This window comes from Equus asinus, chromosome 21 (genome assembly GCF_041296235.1).
Source record: "Equus asinus isolate D_3611 breed Donkey chromosome 21, EquAss-T2T_v2, whole genome shotgun sequence".
Lineage (NCBI taxonomy): Eukaryota > Metazoa > Chordata > Mammalia > Perissodactyla > Equidae > Equus > Equus asinus.
This window is the reverse complement of record NC_091810.1, coordinates 69170478-69193868: the sequence shown is the minus strand read 5'-3', so window position 1 is coordinate 69193868 and position 23391 is coordinate 69170478. Positions and strand designations below refer to the sequence as shown.

The 23391-nt window shown below is 49.5% G+C and overlaps 1 protein-coding gene across 6 annotated transcripts in view; it reads left to right on the top strand.

Annotated features, from left to right (window-relative positions):
* The window catches only part of RARB (retinoic acid receptor beta), a 694304-nt gene that overhangs the window by 651935 nt on the left and 18978 nt on the right, over positions 1–23391 (top strand). For all 6 annotated transcript variants that reach the window (XM_070492836.1, XM_070492837.1, XM_014829837.3 and 3 more), the window contains one exon: positions 11321–11481. In XM_070492836.1, coding sequence (XP_070348937.1) covers positions 11321–11481 — 161 coding nt within the window. The remainder of the gene's footprint in view (positions 1–11320; positions 11482–23391) is intronic.

Sequence of the window (23391 nt, the reverse complement as noted above, 5' to 3'; positions counted from 1 at the left end):
TGGACAAATGGATGGATGTGTAGACAGATCAATGGAGGAAAAAATGAGATGGATGGATGGATGGATAAACAGCTGAATGAATGGACAAATGAATAGATTAAAGGATGGACAGATGGATGGATGGATGAAAAAAAACCCTGCAGTTAAGAGAGACTTCAGTGGTTATCTTCTGAACCATTGTAAGAATTCCTTTTAAAAGAACTTTGAGAGCTCAGCCATCCTTCAAAAACACCAGCAGTAAATTTAAATTTATCCATAATTATTGGGAAAGGAGGTTATGCTTAATTGACTAGTCATATTGAATAGTGGACTAGCGTATATCTCATACATGGATTGTCAATTCTCTAAAAATTAAAATTAATAGAATGCATTTAGAACAAAAGCTCTACTGAGCAATATATTTACTTGGTGATTCTGAAAACCCTTAGAAACCTTAGTGCTTCAAAGACCCCATTGAGAATCACTTAGGGGTATACAGGCTGGCGTAAATCATTTAAATGCCTGAGAGTGAGAGTTTTTCATTTAAACTATGTAATATAGATACCCACACATTCATGTCAGCCATTTCTCTGATGATTTGGGTTTCCAAAATTGATTTGACAATATGCAGGAGCTTCTCTACAGTAATATCCTAAATAGAGTATTTGGCAAACATCGGGCAAACTTGCAGACCATTTGTCTATCTCCCTCGGACACCTCATTGACTCATGGATGGCTCAGGCAGAGATTCATCAAGTGTGTCAAGCAATATCTGAAAAAGTTGGATCCCAAGGAGGTGAACATGGTCACATCTGTCTACTAAGCCAAGTTCACCTGGAAAGTCCTGCCATAAGAGATGAACCCGTTGAAAGTTTAAAAACTGTCCAGTTTACCTACGTTCCATCTTCCCCTTAATCTCCAGTTATATGGCTCCAGGCTGGAGCACTGATCTTGCTTGGATAAAAATTGTTTCCTCCCTTTCTTATTTTTCCCTCGCTCCCTCTCTCCCTTCTTCCTTTCCTTCCTTCCATACTTTATTTCTTTCTACTTTCCTTTCCCCACCGCTGCCTTAGCATTTCACATTTCTAAGCATTCCATGCATATTAAACCTTTATAGACTATATTATATATCATGTGCATTTCATTTATTGAGGAAGAATCCATGCTTTATTTGACTCAGTATCTTCAGTAGCTACAGGATTCAATAAATGTTTGGTGAATAAGAAATTGGTGTAGGGCTCACTATATTAGTATATGTTACATTGTGTTGCAATTATTTATATATCTAAATATATATAATAATCCTGTGTGTGATGGAAAAAAATTAATGCCCCCATTTTTCAGATGAGCAAACTGAGGCTCAGAGGCATGAGACTATCCTGAGTTTTCACGGTTAGTATATGATGGACTAAAATGCAAGCCTTAGGAATTTTACCCGTGTCCATCCCACTTGTCCACTGTACCTTTCATGTTATTTAAGACCCATGACGAATAATTCCATCACTTCTGTGTGTTGTAACAGATGTGGGCAGGATCTTTAACTTTGAGTTGAAGGAATGACAAATTGTTTTCATTCTTCCCTTTGCTGAATAAAGGCAACTGTCGATTCATGTAAACTGTGGGGTAAAAGAGCATGTGGGCATGTGCTACTGTTGTGTAAACCCACTCTCTACACAGACTGTAAGTGTCAGTTAGCTATTGATGTATAACAAACCGCCCCAAAGCTCAGTGGCTTGAAACAATAGGCATTTATTATCGCTCACAAAATCATGGATCAGCAGGGTGGTACCTCTGGGTTCACTGGGCTCTCTCATGAGCCTGTGGGCAGCTGCAGATTGGGTAGACAACTCTGCTGATTTTGCCTGAGCACTCTCCCACATTCGGAGGCAGGCTGGCTCTAGGTTGCTCTAGGATGGTCTTGGCTGAGCTCAGTGGGCTCTCCTCCATATGCTCTCTCATTCTCCAGCAGGCTGGCCAGGCTTGTTCACACACAGTGGTAAGATTCCAAGAGGGCCAAGCAGAAGCGTGTAAGGTCTCTGGATGGCTAGGCTGGGAAATGGCGCACCATTACTACCACTGTGTTCTATCAGTTAAAGGGAGTCACAGGCCCGCCCAGACACAGGGCTGTGGAATAGTCTCCACCTCTTGATGGGAGAGCTGCAAAGTCACAATGCAAAGAGCGTGCCTGTAGGAAGACAAGGAGGATTAGGGCCATCTTTGCACTAGAGCCCCAACACGAGCACAGCCCCCATTTCCTGGTGCTCCCCTCCTGTTGCTCCAGTTCTGCGGGGTTTGTCAAGGGGTCGGACTTCCCACGGGGAATCGCTGAGGCTGCCTCTCCGAACTTTTCCCGAGCAAAGTAAAGTACCTCATTTCTATTTTAAAAAAACATTTTAAGAGGGAAAATATAAGAATGTCAAGGAGAACTGCAATTCATTTTCTGAAAATTAATTGGGTTTAGAGGACAGTAGGAGTGAAAAATTTGGCCATTAGATTTCATCATGACAGAGATTATTGTTTAATATTTGAAAGCCCTTAACTTGCCGTGAAGAATATATGTGACACAGGGCAGGATACAGGTTTATCTGGAACAGTCTGCTGCTGGGAAATTTATTTTCGTCATCCCCCACTCCCCCAATGAGATACTGCTTTGAAAGGCGGTCCATGTCTGCTCCAGGAAAGAAGTATAAAGAGATGGGCCTGTATCTGTGCTCAGTTATTTCACCCTAGATGTATGGATCCTTATTTTAAGACTGTTGCTTCCTGAATCTGAGACTGGCTGTGTTTTTACAAAGTTAAAAAGACCCACTAGACAGTCTTTCAGATACACGAGGGCAGGCTGAGCTTCTGCAGAACGACCTTCAGCTTGATCTTAACAAACAATTTCCTGCCCTTGAAAGTGACTTATGGAAGTGGATACTGAACTCTCCTTTTCTAAACTGAAGGTTTTAAAAATAAGGTGAACTGATCATCCAATAAGTATGTGAGTTTGCTCCTGATTAAAAAGCAGAGGGCCAGCCTCAGTGGCTTAAATTTCCATTTTTTAGGGTTCAGTTTTATACCATCAGTAAAGACCTTCAGGTCAGCCCCCATCCTGTCCTATAGCTCTGCCACAAACACAAAGCCAAGGACACATCGCCTCCTGTGGATAGGTGTTGGGAAAGCCATCGTTGACAGTAGCCCATTGCTGCCAGAGGGGATGTGCAGAGAAGTACTGCTGATTATGAAGTGGCGACGCACAGTTTCTCCATTACTCATTTTCAGGCTCCTGCTTTTATACGTCAGGCAGAAATATTTTATTTTCCTTCATCTCTGGAGTTGAACTTAGGATATTTCCTATAGTTCATACAAGACTCTTGTCCAAAGAAAAGGATTCGTCCCTTATAACAGAGCCTCTAAACTCCAAATCTCTTGCCTTGCAAGGATGGCCACCACACCAGGCCTGCCCCGAAAGAAACAGCCCCAGCAGGGGTGCCCACACCAGCCCAGATGGAGGAGGAAAATAGTCTTTGGAATTGTAAGACAAAGGGAACACTGTCTACTCAAGGAAAGGTAAAATCTCCATCTCTAAAAGCAACCAGTGAAAGGAAGATGTGTTTAAAATTGTTTTGAAAATTTTGTTTGTATAATATACCACTTTAACTGGAAAGAAGTATTTGGCATTTGTACATTCTGATATTTCAGGGATTTTCTATAAGTGCTTTGAATAACTTTAAGAAGCTGAGCTAGGCTGGCAGATCCTTGTTAAACTCTTAGAGTGCTATGTCCAGACGCTTTCCCCCAAGACTTGCATATTTAATAGTCTGTAAAAATTCTAAGTATGCTCCCTACTTGGTCGCGGCACTATGAACACTGGGCCGTCCCTCACACTTTGCACTTGTGTTGGGCATCATGTCATCTTTCGAAGTCCTTGCGCACTGGCTGCCACATTGTGGGTTTGGAGTGGTCCTCTGAGGGTGCTATTTTGACTTCTGTCTCATGAACTCTGAAATCAAGGTCCGATCATGGGCCTGGATTCATTCAACAGACACTCATGGGTGCCCTGCCCTCAGCCTGGTTCCAAAGGCAGTGTCTCATTAGTGGCAGGGGACCCTTAGCTGTAGCCTTGTTCCCTAACCTCCTTTCACTGTGTATTTGTTCAAATTTCTAGCATTTACATGGCAATGCTGTATTAGGAGAAAGACACAGTTTCCACCTTCAAGGAGACTCTAATCTGGAAGAAGCACTCACTCACCCCAACTCTACCCAGCTTTACGGTGGGACCTGCTGTGTTAAATGTTTGAGCACCAATGCCCAAATCCTGAAATTATTGGAAAAGTATGTTTCTGTTAGTCACATCCACCTGCCTTCAATCCACCACCTACCGTGGGTAGTTCTTTTACATAATTAGTTCAGAAAATGATTTTTAAACTAAGATTAAATTATATTTTTGTATTTTTTAAGTGTATCAGTATGTTATAGACCCTCTCTTGCTCAAGGCAATCAGATAGATCTAGTCCCCAACTGTGGCCCTCTATTCTTACAGTTAGCAAGGAGTCAAGATGAGCAAATTCCAGGCTTTAATATTCAAGCAAGAAGAAATAGACCGTTATGGGGCCTGGCTGGTGGCATAGTGATTAAGTTTGCACGTTCTGCTTTGGCCACCCAGGGTTCGCAGGTTCAGATCCTGGCCACGGACCTACACACCGCTCATCAAGATATGCTGTGGTGGCATCCCACATACAAAATAGAGGAAGGTTAGGACAGACGTTAGCTCAGGGCCAAACTTCCTCACCAAATAAATAAATAAAAATTAATAAACCATTATGCTTCCTTTCACTAAACTGAAACACTGTCAATTATATGTTCCTTTTTCTCGACATGAAAGAATTTTTAGGGAAGCGTTGTTTTCATCTCTTCCTGAATCCAAGTGAAATCCACATCTTTTGCATATTTCCTGCATTAGACTTTTATTGTGTGCATGGAAATCAATATAGCAGATACATGCACAAGTGCACACATTAAAATGAACATGACTTCATTTATTTCCATGATTAGACATTCAAATCAAAGTGCTGGGGTGTCTGTTTTCATATTCATAGGTCGAGATCCGTACATCAGAGGTATTTGTATAACTGACACTTTTATTACATTCATTTCATTTGCAATATGATAGTGGATCATAAATATGTTACTTTTATGCTACCAAATCTGATTTGTGGCACTTAGCCCTCACAAGGAGAATACTTGATATTTTATGGGGCACCTTTCATCCAAGAAGCGCTTTGCAGACATCGGGCTGGGTTCTACCAGGTGTGTAAATCACGCTCATGACCACTTGGATGCCCCACCTGCTTTATCCACCTCCTGGCTCCTACTGGAGGGGTGCACAGCGGTTAGTGAGTCTCCTGCAGGCCCTGAGGTGTGATGAGACCTTTAAATTTTGGAAGAAAGAGGCTCCTGCCACACAGAAGCCCTTAGAGCTGACAGAACTCCACATTTCCGTGTTCAGCTGGTCCTTCGTGAAACGAGTTTGAACCCCTACTCTAGGCCGATGCTGTATTAAGCCCTGGAGACACAGGGACAAGTAAAACATGGCCCTTGCCTTCCAGATATTCACAAACTAGGAGGGAGGGCCATGTGCAACAGTAATTGTCCCCCACCCCATGATGGGGCTCTGATGCAGAGCTGACAATATGTGCCCCACCCCCTGTCACCCATGCCCTCCCAGGCCTACACTGTGCCTGAAAGAGCTTTGTCAAGCCCCCAGGTCTGTAACAGGTATATTGGTGCCCAGGCAAGCCAGTGACAATTGGACTGAAAGAAGAGACCAACCATCAAACATCACAGTCAGAGAAGAGAATCATGGGTGCCCCACCCACCATCCCATCCCTCCCACCCCCCCCCCCCACCCCTGCCCTCAACTCACCTTCTCCTTTCCCCAGCATCAGCTTCCCAATCCTGGACCAGCCCTCCTCCCCCTACACACACCAGTTATACATACCCGGAGCTCCTGTAGTATCCTTCATAGCACTTACCACATCGGAGAATCATTAACATGTGTGACAGAAACAGCAGAGCACAGTGGTTAAGAGGGAGGGCCCTGGAGCCAGGTTTTCTGAGTTCAAATCCCCCCTACATCACTTACAGCATGCATGGCCTTGGGCAGGTTACTTTTCTGTACCTCAATTTTCTCATCTGCAAAATGGGCATAATCGTGATACTTCCCTATCACGTTGTCGTGAAGACTGAATGACCTGATATGAATAGAGGGCTTCACTGAGTGCCCCATAGCTACTGTGGTGGTTGTCATTGACATTTTCAGTATTATAATAAATAACACTCCAGTATGAGTCACATACATATAATAATAGTGATGCCAGTATTATTATTATTACCGTCACTGTTATTATATAATTTATGTCTCTCTCTACCATAAGTGAGCTCCGTGGCAGCAAGACCCATCTGTGTGGCTCACCATTTCATCCCCACAGCAGATGGCACATAGTAGATGAGCAAAAAATATTTATTGAAGAATGAATGGGCAGACAACGAAGGAACAAGTGAGTCCACCCACCTATTTGGTGCCAGTGCCAGACGGCTTCTTCAAAAGCATCATTGCCACTTGTGGCCACTGACCCTGCAATCGTGTCTCCAAGGCCTCGGTGTTCAGGTCTGCCCATTTCCACATGGAAAAGCCTTAAATTCCTCTTCCTGTGTGACTAGCCTACAACAGACTCACCTTTTCCCAACTAGCCCACCATCCACACGTCTCCAGGAGGGTGCTGCTCTGTCCGAGGTGAGATGCTCTGAGGGGCGCCGACTCCTCTGGACTGATACGCGGTAGAGCTGGTGTTTGTACCAGATCCCCTGGCCCCACTGCAACACCTGTGTCACCCCCTGCTCTGCTTTGGTGCCCTACAGGGGGGCGAGCTCCTGCTCCGCCCCAGCAGCTACTGACCATGAGTTCCCCGGGAGCTGGACAGAGCCACCGTCCCAAGGCCTGCGTGGTGTCCCAGGCACTGCGTCATCTCCTTGATTCTGGCGGTTCTTGGAAGCCGTGCCCACGCCTGGCCCAGATACCGTGCCTGCATTCCACAGCAGTTTAAAACCGTTGAGTAGAGCCAGTGCTGAAGCCACATGTGCAGAAGATTTGTCTATCAACTTATGAACCTTTACATAATTGGGGCATTATCACCAGAGGGTGATTGCATTTTGCAGTTGCTGGGGGGTTTCTGATAGTGCCGGGAGTCCTGTAGTCACAGAGATTGGGGGGAGGGGCTTTGCTTTGGGAGGGCAGGAGCAGGCTGGAAGGGAGCATGAGGTTGCACACTGGTCCCCTGGCATCTGGTCACTTGCTAAGAGTGCTCCAAGTGTGGGCCCCAAAGCACAGAAGACGGAGCACTGGCTTTGTCAGTGTCATTTCGCAAACGGTGGGTGCCGTCACTGCACAATCCACTGAGCGCCCCCCACGTGGTGTCCTGCTGCAGCTCCCCAGGGTCCCTTCCCACCTGACCTCACCTCCCACTTTCCGGGTTCATGTAGATGCTTAGTGGTGGCAGCTCTTAGGGCGTCCCTCCTGCCCCGCTGCCCCCCCGCCATAACTGCCTAGAGCTGTGTTCACTCATCTGAGTTTTCCAGGTAATTTCCAGGGGTCTGGGTGGGTGGGGGACAAGGAAGCAGAGTGCTTAGGACCACAGATACGGGTCTCACAGACCTTCCTGGGGATGGGATGATGGATAATTTCTTGTGTGTGTGTTTCCTCTCTGCTTTTCTGTATATTCCACTGAAATCCTGACTCGACTCCTTTCAAACAAGGTGACTTTGGGCCTCAAGTTCCTAGGGTGTAGAAGTGGAACAGAATGCCCACCTCACTGGTTCACTGTGGGATTTAGGGAGCGACACTTCTTAAATTGCTGCAGGCTGTGGCTGGCCCTTGCTGGGCAATCAATAAGTGGTACGGCTGTTACTGCTCTGTTAGTGCTCATGGGTGCCATCTTGGCGTCTGACTCGAGTCAAAGCAGCTTGCAGTGTTCACTGACGCTGGCCTCCCTCAGGGCTCTGGGTTTTTGTTGTTGTTCTTACTGTTTTAAGATATAATTCATGTAGCATAATGTTCGTTATTTAAATGTGTACAGTTTGGTAGTTTGTAGTATATTCATAAGGTTGTACAACCATTACCATTGTCTAATTCCGGGGCGTTCTCACCTCCCCAGAAGGAAACCCCGTGCCCATGAGCAGTCACTTCCTGTCCGCACCCACTGCAGTCCTTGGCACCCCTCACCTGCTTTCTGTCTATGAATTTGCTTATTCTGAACATCTCAGATCAATAGAATCGTCCATGCTGTGGCCTTTTGTGACTGGCTTCTGTCACTGAGAGTAAGGTTTTCAGGGTTTCTCCATGTTGTCACATGGGTCAGTACTTCATTCCTTTTTATGGCCGACAGTACTCCATTTATGGCTCTACCACATTTTGCTTGTCTGTGAGCTGATGGACATTGAGCCGTTTCCACGTTTGGGTGATTGTACGAACCAGTGGTAGACAAGTTTTGCGTGGACATATATTTCCTATTCTCTTGGGTGTATACCTAGGAGTGGAGCTGCTGGGTGGGCAGTAACTCTATGTTTAACTTTTTGGGGAACTGCCAGACTGTTTTCCTCAGGGCTCTGATTTGGAAGGACCCTCGTTGCTTAGACGTGACTTTCATGTTAGCTGAAGAAGAGAGTCCTGCCAGGGGCCTGGAAAGGAGGGGTCTGACCACCGGCACTGAGAGGCCACAGCCTCCCCTCCCAGCCCCCCGGGGTCCCAGCCCTGCGCTACCCCTTCCTCCCTGCTTGTCTCTCCTTTGCTGGCCGTGTCGTTGGCATTCTCCCTGCTTGAAACCACACGGCCATCCCCCGCGTCCTCACCTCCTGGGATGGTCTGGGTGCCTGGGCCCTCTGCCCTGGAAAAGAGCACGTTTGAGGCTGAGTTACCGCACGCTGCCTTTACCCACTCATTCTAGATCTGGAAACGTGCTGAGCCAAAGAACAGTGTCCTTTCAAAGTCCTCTGGAGAGGATTTCTCCTCAGACATGTCCACTTCCCTAGTAATAAGTGAGTCCAAGCAAGGAAAGAACTTGTCAGCTGTGCAAACTTGGGCACATTCTTTTTTTTTTTTTTTTTTGAGGAAGATTAGCCCTGAGCTAACATCTGCCTCCAATTCTCCTCTTTTTGTTGAGGAACACTGGCCCTGAGCTGACATCTGTGCCCATCTTCCTCTACTTTATATGTGGGACGCCTACCACAGCATGGCTTGCCAAGCGGTGCCATGTCCACACCCGGGATCTGAACTGGCGAACCCCAGGCCGCTGAAGCGGAACGTGCACACTTAACCACTGTGCCATCGGGCCAGCCCCTTGGGTACCTTCTTTAGCCTCTCTGAGTCTCGGTTTCTTCATCTGTAAAATGGGTTTAAAATTGCCTCCCTGATAAGGGGATTAAGTGAGCCACTGTGGACACAGTTCCCAGTATAATGCTCAAGACACCCAAGAAACGTGAATTTTCACCCGGCTGCCCTCCCTCCAGGTCAGGTGGGAGCAGCTTATACCGACGCAGGGATTTTTCAGAACCAATTGTTCCCTCGCCTTTTTTTCTCTCCCTCCCTCCCATCCCCATCTCTTTCCTTCCACCTTTTCTCCTCTCCCCATGCGTCTGTTTTACTCTGCCCTCAGCTCCAGCCCCAGACAGGGCCTTGAGAGCCTCACGCTGTAGACCCAGGAACTGCCAGTTCTCAGATGGCTCCGGGGGCCAAATCCTCTTAGGGCGGATCGGATTATGCCCTGGGTCATTTTGCAGCACAGATTCCCAGGTCATGGTGGTGGCACCCACAGTGAGGGAGTGTCCAGCCTGGCAGCCCCTGGGTCCCCAGGGAACGTGGACTCCCGAAGAGGGCACAGGGTCTAATTCTACCTGTCGGCCTCCCTGGGTTTCAGTTTCCTTCCCCAGGAGATCCTAGCCAGAGGCGGGACCTTTGAGTGACACTCAGATTGCAAGTCACCTGAGGAGTCTGTGCCGGGAGAGGAAGCTGGGGTTTACAGATCACCCGGTGCCAGGGCAGACACACACCTGCTGAGGGTCCAGCGGGCCAGACAAGATGTGGGGGCAAAGGGCTGCAGATGAATAAGTGAACAAATGAGTGAATGAATTGGGTTCCAGGCTGAATATTCATAATGCATGGATTATTATTTTTAAGTAACTTTATAAATAACAAAGACTACATAATTAATATAGAAAGTTTAAGAAGAGAAAAACAGGGACAAAAGCCATAATCCCATCACCTTTTTCTTTTCTTTTTTTTTTTAAGATTGGCACCTGAGGGGCCAGCCCCATGGCCAAGTGGTTAAGTTTGCATGCTCCACTTTGGTGGCCCAGGGTTTCACTGGTTTGGATCCTGGGCGAGGACATGGTACTGCTCGTCAGGCCACGCTGAGGCGGCACCCCACATGCCACAACTAGAAGGACATGCAACTAAAATATACAGCTATGTACTGGGGGGATTTGGGGAGAAAAAGCAAAAGAAAAAAAAAGGAAAAAATTGGCAACAGTTGTTAGCTCAGGTGCCAATCTTTAAAAAAAAACAAAAAGATTGGCACCTGAGCTAACTGTTGCCAGTCTTCTTTTTTTTTTCTTCTCTCCAAAGCCTCCCAGTACATAGTTGTGTGTTCTAGTTGTGAGTGCCTCTGGTTGTGCTATGTGGGACGTGGCCTTAACATGGCCTGATGAGCAGGGCCGTGTCCGCCCCCAGGATCCGAACCAGTGAAACCGTGGACCACCAAGCGGAGCGCATAAACTTAACCACTCGGCCACGGGGCCTGCCCCATCCCATCACCTTTAAGATGAATTTCTTCAAAAGTGACAGTTCATTCAGAAAACTAAAAAGCAAAAAAACAGGGCTTAGTTAGGAATCACTGATTATGACCCCACTAGGGCCCTGTGCAGGGATGTGTCTCCCAGGCAAAAGTGGTTTCCTTGTAACGCCTCTCAGGCCATCCCCCCTGAAATTGGGGAATGTGCTTGGAAGAATCCTCTCTTCAAGGAACCGGACTACATAGAAAGTTCTCAGCCTTCGGGGTGAGCCTAAGCTTTCCTTGAGAGTGGGTTGGCACATGCGTGCACAGAAAGACAAGCCACCCTCTCTTCCCGGCCCTCCTGGCTGCCAGACCTCTTTTCTTGGGAGATGTGCTTCTAACACCTTTTCCCCCTGTTTCTGTTCCCAGTGTCAGCTGAGTCCAAGGCAGCATCAGGGGATGGAAACACCTAGCCCAGGCAGCGCAGGCACAGCCATTAGTGACCCCTGGTCTGACTTCTCTCTCATTTCCAGCTGTCAGGAATGACAGGAACAAGAAAAAGAAGGAGCCTTCGAAGCAGGAATGCACGGAAAGCTATGAAATGACGGCTGAGCTGGATGATCTCACAGAGAAGATCCGAAAAGCTCACCAGGAAACCTTCCCCTCGCTCTGCCAGCTGGGTAAATACACCACGGTAAGAGACGCTTCCGCCCGGGGCTGCTGAGAGGATGGGTGCAGGCCCTGACGTGTACGCACTCACACATACCCACACTCACACTCATGCGCTCATTCTCTCTCTCTCCTGGGCCTGGCAGGAATGTCCACCCAAACTCAGCCCAGGACGTGCATGTGGGCTGAGTGGGGCCGGGAGCAGCCCCTCCCTAGGTGTGACAGTCTTCAGATAGTCACGGAGGAGGGTGGGTGTTTCCTGCGAGTCAGTCATGCGTACACTCACTCAAGAAGCACCAATGGAGATTTCTATGCCAGGCTGCGCCTGAGGTGCCGGCGACATGAATGAGCAAGATATGGCTGCTGCTCTCAGGACTTATGGTCTGGTGAAGGAGGCAAGTAAAACAGAGAGGTGGTACGTGGGTCTTGACAGACCCCCGTACAGAGCCCAGGGGGAACCCAGAGGTAACCCAGAGGGGCCTGGGGTCAATCTTTTAAACACACCCATCCACCTGTAAGATCCAACCAAGATTATGGAGGCCCTCCCCTGGCTTCAGAGAGGGTTTGTGTAAAACCCCTAAGCCAGGGCCCCGAAAAGCACAGGGCAGGCGGGAGCCTTCTCTAGGTCGGTGGGTGGTCCCCCTCGGCTCCGTCGCTTTCACTGAGGTTAGAAATAAATGGGGCCGGCCTGGTGGCACAGTGGTTAAGTGCGCACGTTCGGCTTCGGTGGCCTGGGGTTCGCCAGTTCAGATCCCGGGTACAGACATGGCACCACTTGGCAAAAGCCATGCTGTGGTAGGCGTCCCACATATAAAGTAGAGGAAGATGGGCACGGATGTTAGCTCAGGGCCAGGCTTCCTCAACAAAAAGAAGAGGATTGGCAGCAGATGTTAGCCCAGGGCGAATCTTCCTAAAAAAAGAGAGGAGGGGAGGGAGAGAAAGTGGAATCAAAAACTAGGAAGCATATGGGGGCTGGTCTGGGATGTGACAGTAGAGACGTCGTGAGGTATTTTAATTTTTTAAAGTGGTTTTTGCATGTATTATGTTTACTGATATATATTCCCAGTGCGTGGCACAGAATAAGGTATTCAATAAATATTTGTTGAAGAGTAAATGAATATAACTAGAATGTTGTTCTGGCCTCTTTCAGTGGCTTATGTTGCTTGCCTAAGATGCTAGTAAATGTACATTTTAAAAAATCCAAATATTGCAGCATTTGCTGGGTTGGTGACTGGTGTGCTAGAAAGCAGAATAGTAGGAAAAGTCATGAGGATAAAAAGATGAAATGGTGATGCCAGAAAGAAAAATGAATAGGGAGATGAAGCGCTGGTGAGCACTTCTTCGGGAGCACGCAGTCACGCATTTGGGTGTTGCTGTCACAATTTTATCTGTAAAACAGGAATGGTGACCAGGAGTAGGCCCACAGGGTTTGCTGTGGAAATTGATACTGGAACATGCCAGGGTGGCTTCTGAGGTGAGCATGAGGCAGCTGGGCTGCTGAGGCTGCACAGGTTGGTGGCACCAGCTTCTGAAGGCTGGCACTGGAGTTGGACAGGCAGGTCCCTGGGCGAAACCAAAGACCTTGACTCAGGAAGCAGAGGGAGAACCTGGAGCACTGCTTCCCAAACCTCAATGTGCTTACAAAGCACCTGGCAATCTTTTTAAAATGCAGGTTCTGATTCGGCAGGGCTGGGGCAGGGCATTTCAACAAGCCCCCAGATGCTGCTGATGCTGCTGGGCTGCAGGACACACTCTGAATAGGAAAGACCATGAACTGTACTTTGAGTCGCCAGACCCAGGACGACCATCCGGGGCCCACCCAGGCCCTTGGTGTCAGGGAGAAGGAGGGATGCTGACATGCCCCACCTGCCAACCTGTGTAGCTGTTGACCTAGCCTGCCAGGCCAAAGGAGATGCTTAACTAGCAGGCGAGCACCCACTGAGCTTGGGGAGCACCATCTTAGCCCAGAGCAGACACAGTGCAGGACAGGCTGGACACCATAGGCAGCCTTCATTTTCACCTGGAAGGTGAAGCAGGCCCACCAACCATGAGGCAGTGGTTAGTAACACCACATATCAAGAGCAAGGGCACTAGAACTACATGAATGTGGCTTAAATCCTGCTCGGCCACCGATCAACCATGTGACTCTGCACGAGTTATTTAACTTCTTGGTACTGCAGAGAAGTAAAATGATTAATAACCTAGGAGCGTATCATTTATTCCTTTTAGAAATATTGATTGATTGCCAACGATATTCTAGGCACTGTATCGGGTTAAGTATCCAGGTGAGTGCATCCTGACCCCAGAAACAAGGAAATGGACTCAGGAGGGGCCATGGGAAAGGACAGAAGGAGCAGAGGAGAGGGAACAGGTGCTCTGGAATGGGGGCGTTGAGAGCGGGTGGGAGGTAAGAATTTAAAAGCCTTGCAGAGTCGAGAATGCCCACTGAGGAGTTTGCATTTCAGTCTGCAAATGATGGAGAGAACGCAACAGTTTGTGATCAGAAGTCTTTATTATTGTTATCATTATTATTTTAGCTAATATTCATGGAGCATTTACCAGGTACCGGGGACCACGCTAAGTACTCGAAATATATTAGTTCTTTCACTCCTTGCAAGGACTCTAGGTGGTGGGAATTGATGCTCCCATGTTACAGATGAGTAAACTGAGGCTGAATATTATTGTCCCGATATTTCCTATGAGTAAATTGAGGTGTAGAGGTGCTAAATACCTTTCCCCGTGTCTCATAGCCAGCAAGTGGGACTGGACCGTGACTGGACATTCTGACTCCGGGGCAGCCCTTTGAACCACGAAATCATGCTCAGGATGCATCCAGAGGGTGGTTGACAAGGTAGAATGGCAGCAGGAGCCATCGGGCATCTCGTTAGGAGGAGGTGGCTATTATCCAGGAATAAATCAAACCTTTAGCTCCAAAAAAGACAGAATAAAAGAGAACAATCAGAGTAGGAAGGGCTTCCTGGAAGTGGAAACTTTTGAGCCGGGTCGTGAGGTGAGAGACATTATATGACACTCCCGGGGATCATTTGCTACTCCATCAGGGGTCCCCCCCCCTCTTCCCCAGCTGGGGGTATCTTAGTGTGGCCTAATCAGTCGCCCAGACGCTGACTTACATGGCAGCCAGGTGGAATGGCACCCACTGTAGTCTGGAAGAGGGTGAGCAAACACAAAGTATACCATTTGCCCCCTCCTAGAACACACACCCTGGTGTGGCCTGGCTTCCTACAGGGCCGGGAACCAAAATGCTCCTTCAGGACAGTCCTCCCTCTGTCAGTCAGCACAGCTCCTTCCCACCCCAAAAGCCAGCCAGGGGTTCTGGTCAGCCTCACCACGGGCTCCCTCTGAAATCCGATGGCCTCTCCTTTTGGATTCTCATTATGCCATAGGTCAGAATCCACCTGCTTCCAGGCCAGTGAGGCTGCCTGCCCAGCCCTCTTCAAGATTCAAGGGGGGCTGTCAGGACCCTGTCCTTGTCCCCATGGCTCAGACTTCAAGCTCCGGTGACCATGCCCAAAGGCTTTCTGTGGCTGCCAGAGCTGCTTAGCTCACACCTGGGGCATTGACACTCCTGGGAGCAGCCCCCACCCAGTGACAGGTGGAACCTGATAGGTGATGCCCCAGGGGCAGGATACCTCTTAGGCGGTCTCTAACCACCTCCCAGAGTTCCCCAACAAGATGGAACCCCAGGTGCCCACGGGATGACCTTCACTGGCAGCCTCCCCTTCCCAGACCCCTTTCTCCACTCCTCCTCCCGTGCTTCCTGGGATCTCTTCCCAAGTCAGCTGCTTGCTCTCAAATCCTAGTGTCAGGGTCTGCTTCTGGACCAAACGGGGCTTCCCTGAGGGCCTCCGGGGCCCCTTCCCTTCACCTCTGTTTGGGGACGAGACACCATCAGTCCCTAACTGGGGCCTGTCGTCCTAAGCACTTTGAGAGGACTTTCTGCACCTCTTTTGATCCAGCAGGGAGAATAGAAATACAGGTCCATCTCCAGAGGGTGGTCCTCAACTCCGGGGCAGCCAGGCGTCCTTCCAGAGCACACTGCCCATTCGCGGGGTCCAGGCTGCTCTAAGAGTCTCTCATCTGGCTCTTCTCTTTATTTCTACTCTCTGTACACAAATCTAGCTCTGTTTTTGTTGTAAGCAACTTCCAGTCCTTTCCGGAAGTAGGTGGGGTATAAATAAGTAACAGCAGCCATAACACATTCTCTGCAAGCGCTTGATTCCGAGCTGAGCGTTTTGATGCAGAGCTTTTTTTAGATAGGCAGTTGCTCCCACTGCAAGGAAACTTCCTGCCATCTTCACCAGCCTCGCATCCGTGGCAGATGCCTTTGGAATAAGTGGGCAGAGAGGAATTAAAAAGGCAGCTAGCCACCCACCTACAGATCTTTGAAAGACTGGTTTCTTTTTCATCCCTAATTAGGGTACATTTGGAACAAATGGACAGGACCCAGGAGGCAGCAGGAATGGGTCAGGGAGGCAGAAACATATGGCCCACCCACCTCCATGCCCAAGTCCAGGCAGGACACTCACCTACGAGCTTCAGAGCTAGTCTCCCCATGACCCCCCTCCAGTGACCCCCCACAAGAAACAAGTGGGTCCATGTGGAAGGGTGGAAGGCAGGAGAGTGGCTATGTATAGATGAGCTCTCCCAAATAGGTTGAAGGAGTGAACCAGAGGAAACATCCCAGACCTCAGGATCCTTCCTCTGCTTCCTTAGGTCGAACCCTAGGCTATGTCATTTGGGCTTTAGGGCCTCATAGACCCAGGTTCAAATCTTGCCTTTGTTACTTAGAAGTGTGACCTTAGAATTATCCTTTGAGCCTCAGCTCCCTCATCAGTATCCTGGGATTTGAATAGTACCTACCTCATGGGGTTGCTGGGAAGAAGGTTAAATGAGAAAAATATATCAGAGCACCTTGTACACTTTCCAGCACAGAAATGTGCAAAATGGGCAAGTCTCCTCCTCTTGATCCTGTTAGGAGTGCCTTGTCATTTTTCAGAGCCGCATGCCTGGGTTCTGGAAAAGGAATGTGGTGGGTGGGAAGGTGAGGCAGGTTCCAGGCGACACAGCCCCGGCCTAGGCTGTCTGCTCTGCACCACGTCTGCTCCCACATCCCGCTGCTCTGCCACGTGCGGCTTTTCATCACCTTGCAGAGCTTGATGGGACATAAGCTGCCCTCCGAGGGGCTCATGAAGTTGAGCTATGGAGATTTAAGGGGCCCTTAATCTACTCAGAAAAATGACCACCAACAGGATCATTAAACCACCAAAAGACTTTCCAGGAGACCGGTGCTTTAGAAAAAGAAGGATGTTGTAGACAGTTGCAGCCATTTGTGGACTTGGCTTTTGTTTTAGAAAGCTAACACTGTGATCAGCCAGCAAATCAGAACCTGAAACTCGGGAGGTCAGCCTCCCAGGAGAGAGGCACCTGCGGGCGTGGAAGATCAGGGAGTCCAGAGGCCTGAGTTCTAAGCCCCACTCTGCCACCTCACAGTTGTCTGACCTTGAACCAGCCCTTAACTTCTCTGAGCCTGTTTCTTGCCAGTAGCCACACCTGCTCTGTTGTACCACCTAGACCCTTCTTTCATTTTCCAGCAGTCACTGCATATCTACAGTATGAGTTTCCTAGGGCCGCCGTAACAAAGTACCACAAACTTGGTGGCATAAGATGACAGAACCGTGTTGTCTCCGTTCTGGAGGCTAGAAGTCCAAAGTGAGGGTGTCGGCAGAGCCAGGCTCCCTCTGATGGCTCTAGCGGCGAATCTTCCTTGCTTCTCACAGCTTCTGAGGGTGGAAGGCAGCTTTTGGCGTCCTTGGCTTGTACGTGCATTACTCCAATCCTGTCTTCATGTGGCCGTCTTCTTCCATTGTGTCTTCATACCATCTTCCCTCAGTGCATGTCTCTGTCCGAATTTCCCCTTTTTATAAGGGCACCAGTCACATTGAATTAGGGCTCACCATAACGACCTCATTTTAAGTCGATTATCTCTGTAAAGACCCTATTTCCAAAAAAAGGTCACGTTCTGAGGTACTAGGGGTTAGGACTCCAGTATATCTTTTTTGGGACACAATTTAGTCCATGGCACCTACTGAGTCCAGAATCGGAGGCACAGACATTTACCCTCCCAAGCTCACAGGCTCTTTGGTAAAGTCCTGCTGAAAAGCAAATGTTGTCACGTGTTTTGTGAGCTTTTAGAAACCTCTGGCACACACATCCTAAGTTCTCATCTTTCAAAGAAAAATCTTCTCTAGGCACTGTGCTAAGTAAGTACCCAGGATCTTACTGGGTGGTAGAAAAACAAAAAGACATTCCCAGCCAAGGGACTAGCGTGAGCGTGGCCGGGAGTTTTGTAGAGAGGACTGGATGGGAGGGGAGTGCAAAGTGTGAGGGGACAGGTGAGGGCTGGCTGTCAGGGCCTTCTTATGCTGGAATGAGGTGTGTGAACAGTAGCCACAGGGAGCCAAGGGGGCTTCCGGTCAGGAGAAGCAGTTCTGAGGGGTGGCCCCTGGCTGCTTTGGGCTTGGCCAGAAGGCACAGCTTATGTTCTTTCTTAGACATGCCCCTGCGTTCCAGAAGCCATCAATGGCCCCTCACGGCAGCTGAGACTGCCCTATGATCTAGCCTCTCTTGGACATCCTCTGAAACACTGATCTCTACCCTCCATCCTACCCCTGCATTCCACCAAGTTCCCTGGATCTCTGAGACCACCAGGGAGGAGGGCGCCCCTCCAGGCTGGTGTCCCAGCCCAGCAGGGGTCAGGAGCACCCCTAAACCATTGCCTTCAGGGGACTCCCACAGCATTCCCCTTGCTTCTAGCTAGACTTTCAGGAAACACGTAGAGTGGTAGAGACCTTCTCTCCTGCCCCCTTGGCATTGCCCACTGCTTAGAGCCCTTTCTCCCCATGGGCTGTGCCAAGCCATGAAGACAGTGCCTATCTTTCCACCCGTAGTTCAGGGTGGCTGCCAGGCTGCCTTCTCCCTACCTGTTGGAAGCTTCCACTTCTGAGGAGAATGCTGCATGTGTGCTAAAGGGCCTCTATGCGTCATCCTGCCACTGGACGACATACGCCGGCTGGGACGTTCCTAAGGCCATGTTGCCCTAGTGCCTAGATATGTGTTTGCTGACTACGAAGAGATGTTGGCCTGGCACATAACATTCTCTTCAGAGTAGTACTGGGGATCTTTTAGCCACCTCATGGAAGCACCCAGAGTTTCCAACCAGAAGGCAGATCACAAATGCAAGAACAGGCTTTAGGAGACAAAATTCAGACCAGGAAGTAGAATGATGACCCAAGCGTGGGAGGGGTGCCATGGGCTAATGATGGGGAACAGGGTGCTGCAGCCTGAATGCCTGGCGTGAGTCCTGTACCCTCCACCTAACAGCTGGGGCATCTTGCACAAGTTACTTGACTTCTCTGGGCCTCAGACTCTACCTCAGCCAAATGGAACCATAATAGTACTTACCTCTTGAGGGTGTTGTGAGAATTAAAGGGAGTTTACTGTAACACTCTTAGAACAGTGCCCGGCGGGGTAGCCCCACATGAGGGACTGTTACGTAAGAAACATACACAACAGAGAAATGGACTGTGGATGACGGGGACACTCTGCAAGCAGAACTTGGAAGCGCACCAGGCTCTCAGGATGGTGGAAGGGCAAAGTCTTCAGGTCTAGGGAAGAAGTAGGCCGCCTCAGCGGATGTGGCCAACATTCCCAGGGAAACTTAACTCTTTATTTCTTTTTTTTTTTTTTAAAGATTTTTTTTTCCTTTTCCCCCCAAAGCCCCCCAGTACATAGTTATAGATTCTTCATTGTGGGTCCTTCTAGTTGTGGCATGTGGGACGCTGCCTCAGCGTGGTTTGATGAGCAGTGCCACGTCTGCGCCCAGGATTCGAACCAATGAAACACTGGGCCGCCTGCAGCGGAGCACTCGAACTTAACCACTCGGCCACGGGGCCAGCCCCTCTTTATTTCTTTTAAGAAATTTCGCATTTCCTTCTTAGCTGAAAAGGAACAACAAACCCCCTGATTAAACCATTGTAGCACCCAGGAGCCGCCACAAATGGGATTTTAAAGATACTGGGATTCTGTCTCCATTTGTAGTAATGCCAGTCAGAAAAGCAGCATGTGGCAGCGGAGAGCAAAGTAGGCAAAAGAAAGGGATCCCTTTGCGTGGCCAAAATGGCCATTTAATTGGATTTCATAGAAGAGTTGGGCTTTTTTGCTGCTAAAGATGGGCCTGGGGGCCACACAGGCGGGTCTCCCTCCATCTGGACCGCTGCTGCACAGCATTCTGGGAAGGCAGGTTGAGGCTCCCGCCTGGAGAGGGGCTTCCACCCGAGAGGAGGCTGCTGGGGAAGGAGGTCATGGAGGGAGGAGGCCATGGAGGGAGGAGCACACGTTGGGAGGAGGCCATAGAGGGAGGAGGCCAGGAGGAAGGAGGGAGGTGTGTGAGTTTGAGAAAGGCCTGCCCCTCACCTTCTGCTTTGCCTGTGCTCCCCACTAGCTGCCGGCAAGGACCTCTCCCCTCCACCCCTTGTTCTCCCTCTGCCCGCTGCCTCCCTCCCCCTGGCTTCAGAAAGGCTGCTGAAAACCCACCCTTCCCCCTGAGCCCCCGTAACCTCCCTCATTACCAACCCAAACAGGCCGAGCTCTCCATTTGCCACAGCTGGAAGATAATATATAAGCCATTTTAAACCTCCTGCCTCTGAGTCTGGCCACCAGTATAATAAAACACCCGGTTATTTTGTGTTTTATTAACTGCCTCTTCCCTTCAGTTTGCATAATAGTGAGTGAGATTTACATGCCGTTAAGACAGCTGTGCATTATTTTTAATAGAAGGTACGACAGGCTTCTCTCCCTCAGCCCGTGCATGATGAAGTAACCTCTGAGATGCTGATGAAGATTTCGTTCACACTCGCTGGGTCGGGGCAGTGCCTTTTTTCCAGATGGATACTCTATTGTAAAATGACTTCCCGCCACATGCTCGCCTCGCTGTCCCTCTTCCGTGTCATCTTCCTCCGAACTGGATAAACTGCCCATTAAATTTAATTACAGCCCAAACGGCCGCATGTCTTGATCTTGTCCCCCCGAGTGTACAGCATTCCACCAAGGTCCTTGAGGAAGGAATAAAATAAATCTGGAGAAGGCATGCCTGCTTTCCGCAAGGAATGTTGTAGAAGGCAATGTTGGCCACCACCTTTTTTAGGGCTTCTAAAATTCCTCTCAGGTTTTCCTCCCCAACATTCAAAACAAAAGCTCCTTAATATCATTGACCCCGTGGACTGGTTTTCACTGAGGCCAGGAACTACAGGTTTGGGTTTGGGACATGTGGTACCTGGTACTGAACTGTTTCCATTTGTCAGCGGCCTGGGGAACCTGGATGGTTCAGATCTGCCCCCAGAAGCAGCAGAGGCCTCACGAGCAGGCCTTGGCCACGGCCCAGGAGACTCATCCTCAAAATGTTAGTCGTCGCGAGACATTTTCAACAAGCAAGGACTTGCAGGACCTTCATTCGCTCATTGATTCATTCAGCCAGTGTTTACTGAGCCCCTGCTAGGTGGCAGGCCCTGTTCTGGATGCTGACAACACGGCCACAACAAAGCCAACAAGGAGCCCCTGTATAAATGAGGATATGATTGAGGGTCTTAAGGGAGGTCAGTGCTGTAAACAGAGCCGGATGGGAGCAGCTGGACTGCAGGGTGGGAGGGGACCATGATTTTCAATAGAACAGTCAGGGAGGGCTCAAAATAAAGTGACATTTGATCAGTTCTCGAAGGAATGAGGGAGTGCATCCTGTAGCTCTCTGGAGGAAGAGCAGTCCGGGTGGAGGGAACAGCCAGGGCAAAGACCCAGAGGCAAGAGGATGCTCCACTTGTTCAGATAGACTCGTGCAGCTGGGATGGAGTGAGCTAAGGGGAGAATGGGAGGAGACGAGGTCAGAGGGCAGGGGCTGGGCCGGGGAAGGCCTTGCAGACCATCGAAAGGACTTTGGCCTTTAGTCTGAGTGAGATGAGAAAGCATTGGAAATTTTGAGTGGTGCAGTGACTTGCTCTGACTTGCATTTTAAAAGGATCCCTCTTGGGGCCGGCTCCGTGGCCAAGTGGTTAAGTTCGTGCGCTCCGCTGCGGCAGCCCAGGGTTTGGATCCTGGGTGCGGACATGGCACCGCTCGTCGGGCCACGTTGAGGTGGTGTCCCACATCCCACAACTAGAAGGACCTGCAACTAAGATATACAACTGTGTATCGGGGCAGTTGGGGAAATAAAAAAAAAAAAAGGATCCCTCTTTCCTTTGCTAAGAAGGTACTGCTAGGAGGCCAGGATGGAATGAGGGAGACGGTCTGGAGGCTGTTGCAGTAATCCAGGCAGGAGGTGATGGTGGCTCAGACCAGGAGGGTGGCAGCAGAGGTAGGACCTTTCCTTTAAGTCTTGACAGTTCTTTGAGGGGAGAGTGTGAACCTCTCAGACCTAAACCATCTTAAGCTACAACTGGACAATAGTCAGAATTCTTCCTGTTGCAGGTGATAGAAACCAAACTGAGATCAACTTAGATTTTAAAAAAATCCTTGTGGATCAGGCATGGCTGGATCCAGCAGCTCAGTATGTTCAGGACAGGACCTGTCTTCCTCTCTCTTTCCGTTGTTCATCTCAGCTTTCCTCTGCATTGGCTTCAATTTTAGGGAGGCCTTCTTCTCCTGGTGGCCCCTGAATGCTCCTGGCAACCCTCACTGACAGAGAGCTCTGCTTCCCCAATTGTTCCAACCAAAGTCTCAGAACTGAGCCTCCTTGGCCTGCTCTGGGTGACCTGCTCTTCTCCGAACCAATCACTGTGGCCAGGAGAAGGGAGCGCTCTGATTAACTAGACCAGAGTCGGGTGCCCTCCCTGCTCTTGAGGGAGTTAGGGAGCCCCACTCAAACCCCAAGAGCCGAGAGGGAGAGAGGAGCCATCCCCCAGATGACTCCAGAGGGGAGAGGGGGATGGCAGGAAGGCAGAGACACAAGGTGGCCATTTAACTCCTTTCACACTGGAGATCCTGCTCTAGAGATTACAGAAAGAAAAGAAAAAAAATCCAAAAACACTTTCTTGGGTATGTTGGAGTGTGAGCCTAGCAAAGGTTGAGACCTTCAGTAATTTCTGGCAAGTTCTTAGTGGTGTTCTATTTCCTGTCTGTGCTGTGAGCATCTTCTTTACTGCTTACATGAGGAAAGATGGGTGAGGCTTGTCATGGGCAGTGGAGTGGGGCCCAGTATGGGGACTGTGCTGGCCAGGTCACCTCTGCATGGGAGGACGGCCACTGCTGTGGGTCGAACCCTCTGGCAGTCCGTGGGCAAGTGGGGGTGATGAGAAAAGGGGTCCAGCACTGATCAGACCCCCCGAACACACCAGGCACCATTTGCTTCCTTTCCTCTGGGATCCTAGCTAATCCTCCAGGCAGCTTGTGAGGGCAGGTGATATATATCACTCTTTACAGACAGGGGGACTGAGGCATGAAGAAAAGCCATCGCTTGCTGGAGGTCAAACCTGTCAGTTGAGTAGGGAAAAGGCCAGGTTTGGGGATCACGTGGACCTGGGATCCACTTCCAGCCCCTCCTTGGCAAGTTACCTCACCTCTCTGAGACGAACTTTCCACATCTTACAGCGAAGCTGCCGACAGCCCCTTCCTCATTGGGTGGCTGTGGGGTTCAGTGACGTGGGGAGTGAAGGCGCGGGTGAGGCCTGCTGTGGGCAGTCTCCTAATGCAGCAGCCATTTCCCCGCTAGGCTGGCAGCTTGCTAAGGGTGGAGGGGGGTCTGGTGTGTTCAGCTGTTAACCCAGCTCTGGCTGCGTGGAGGTGGGTGAGGAAACATCCCTGGAACGAAGGGAGGGAGGCAGATGAATAGGTAAATGACTCTTCATTTGAATGGATGGAGGAACCCAGC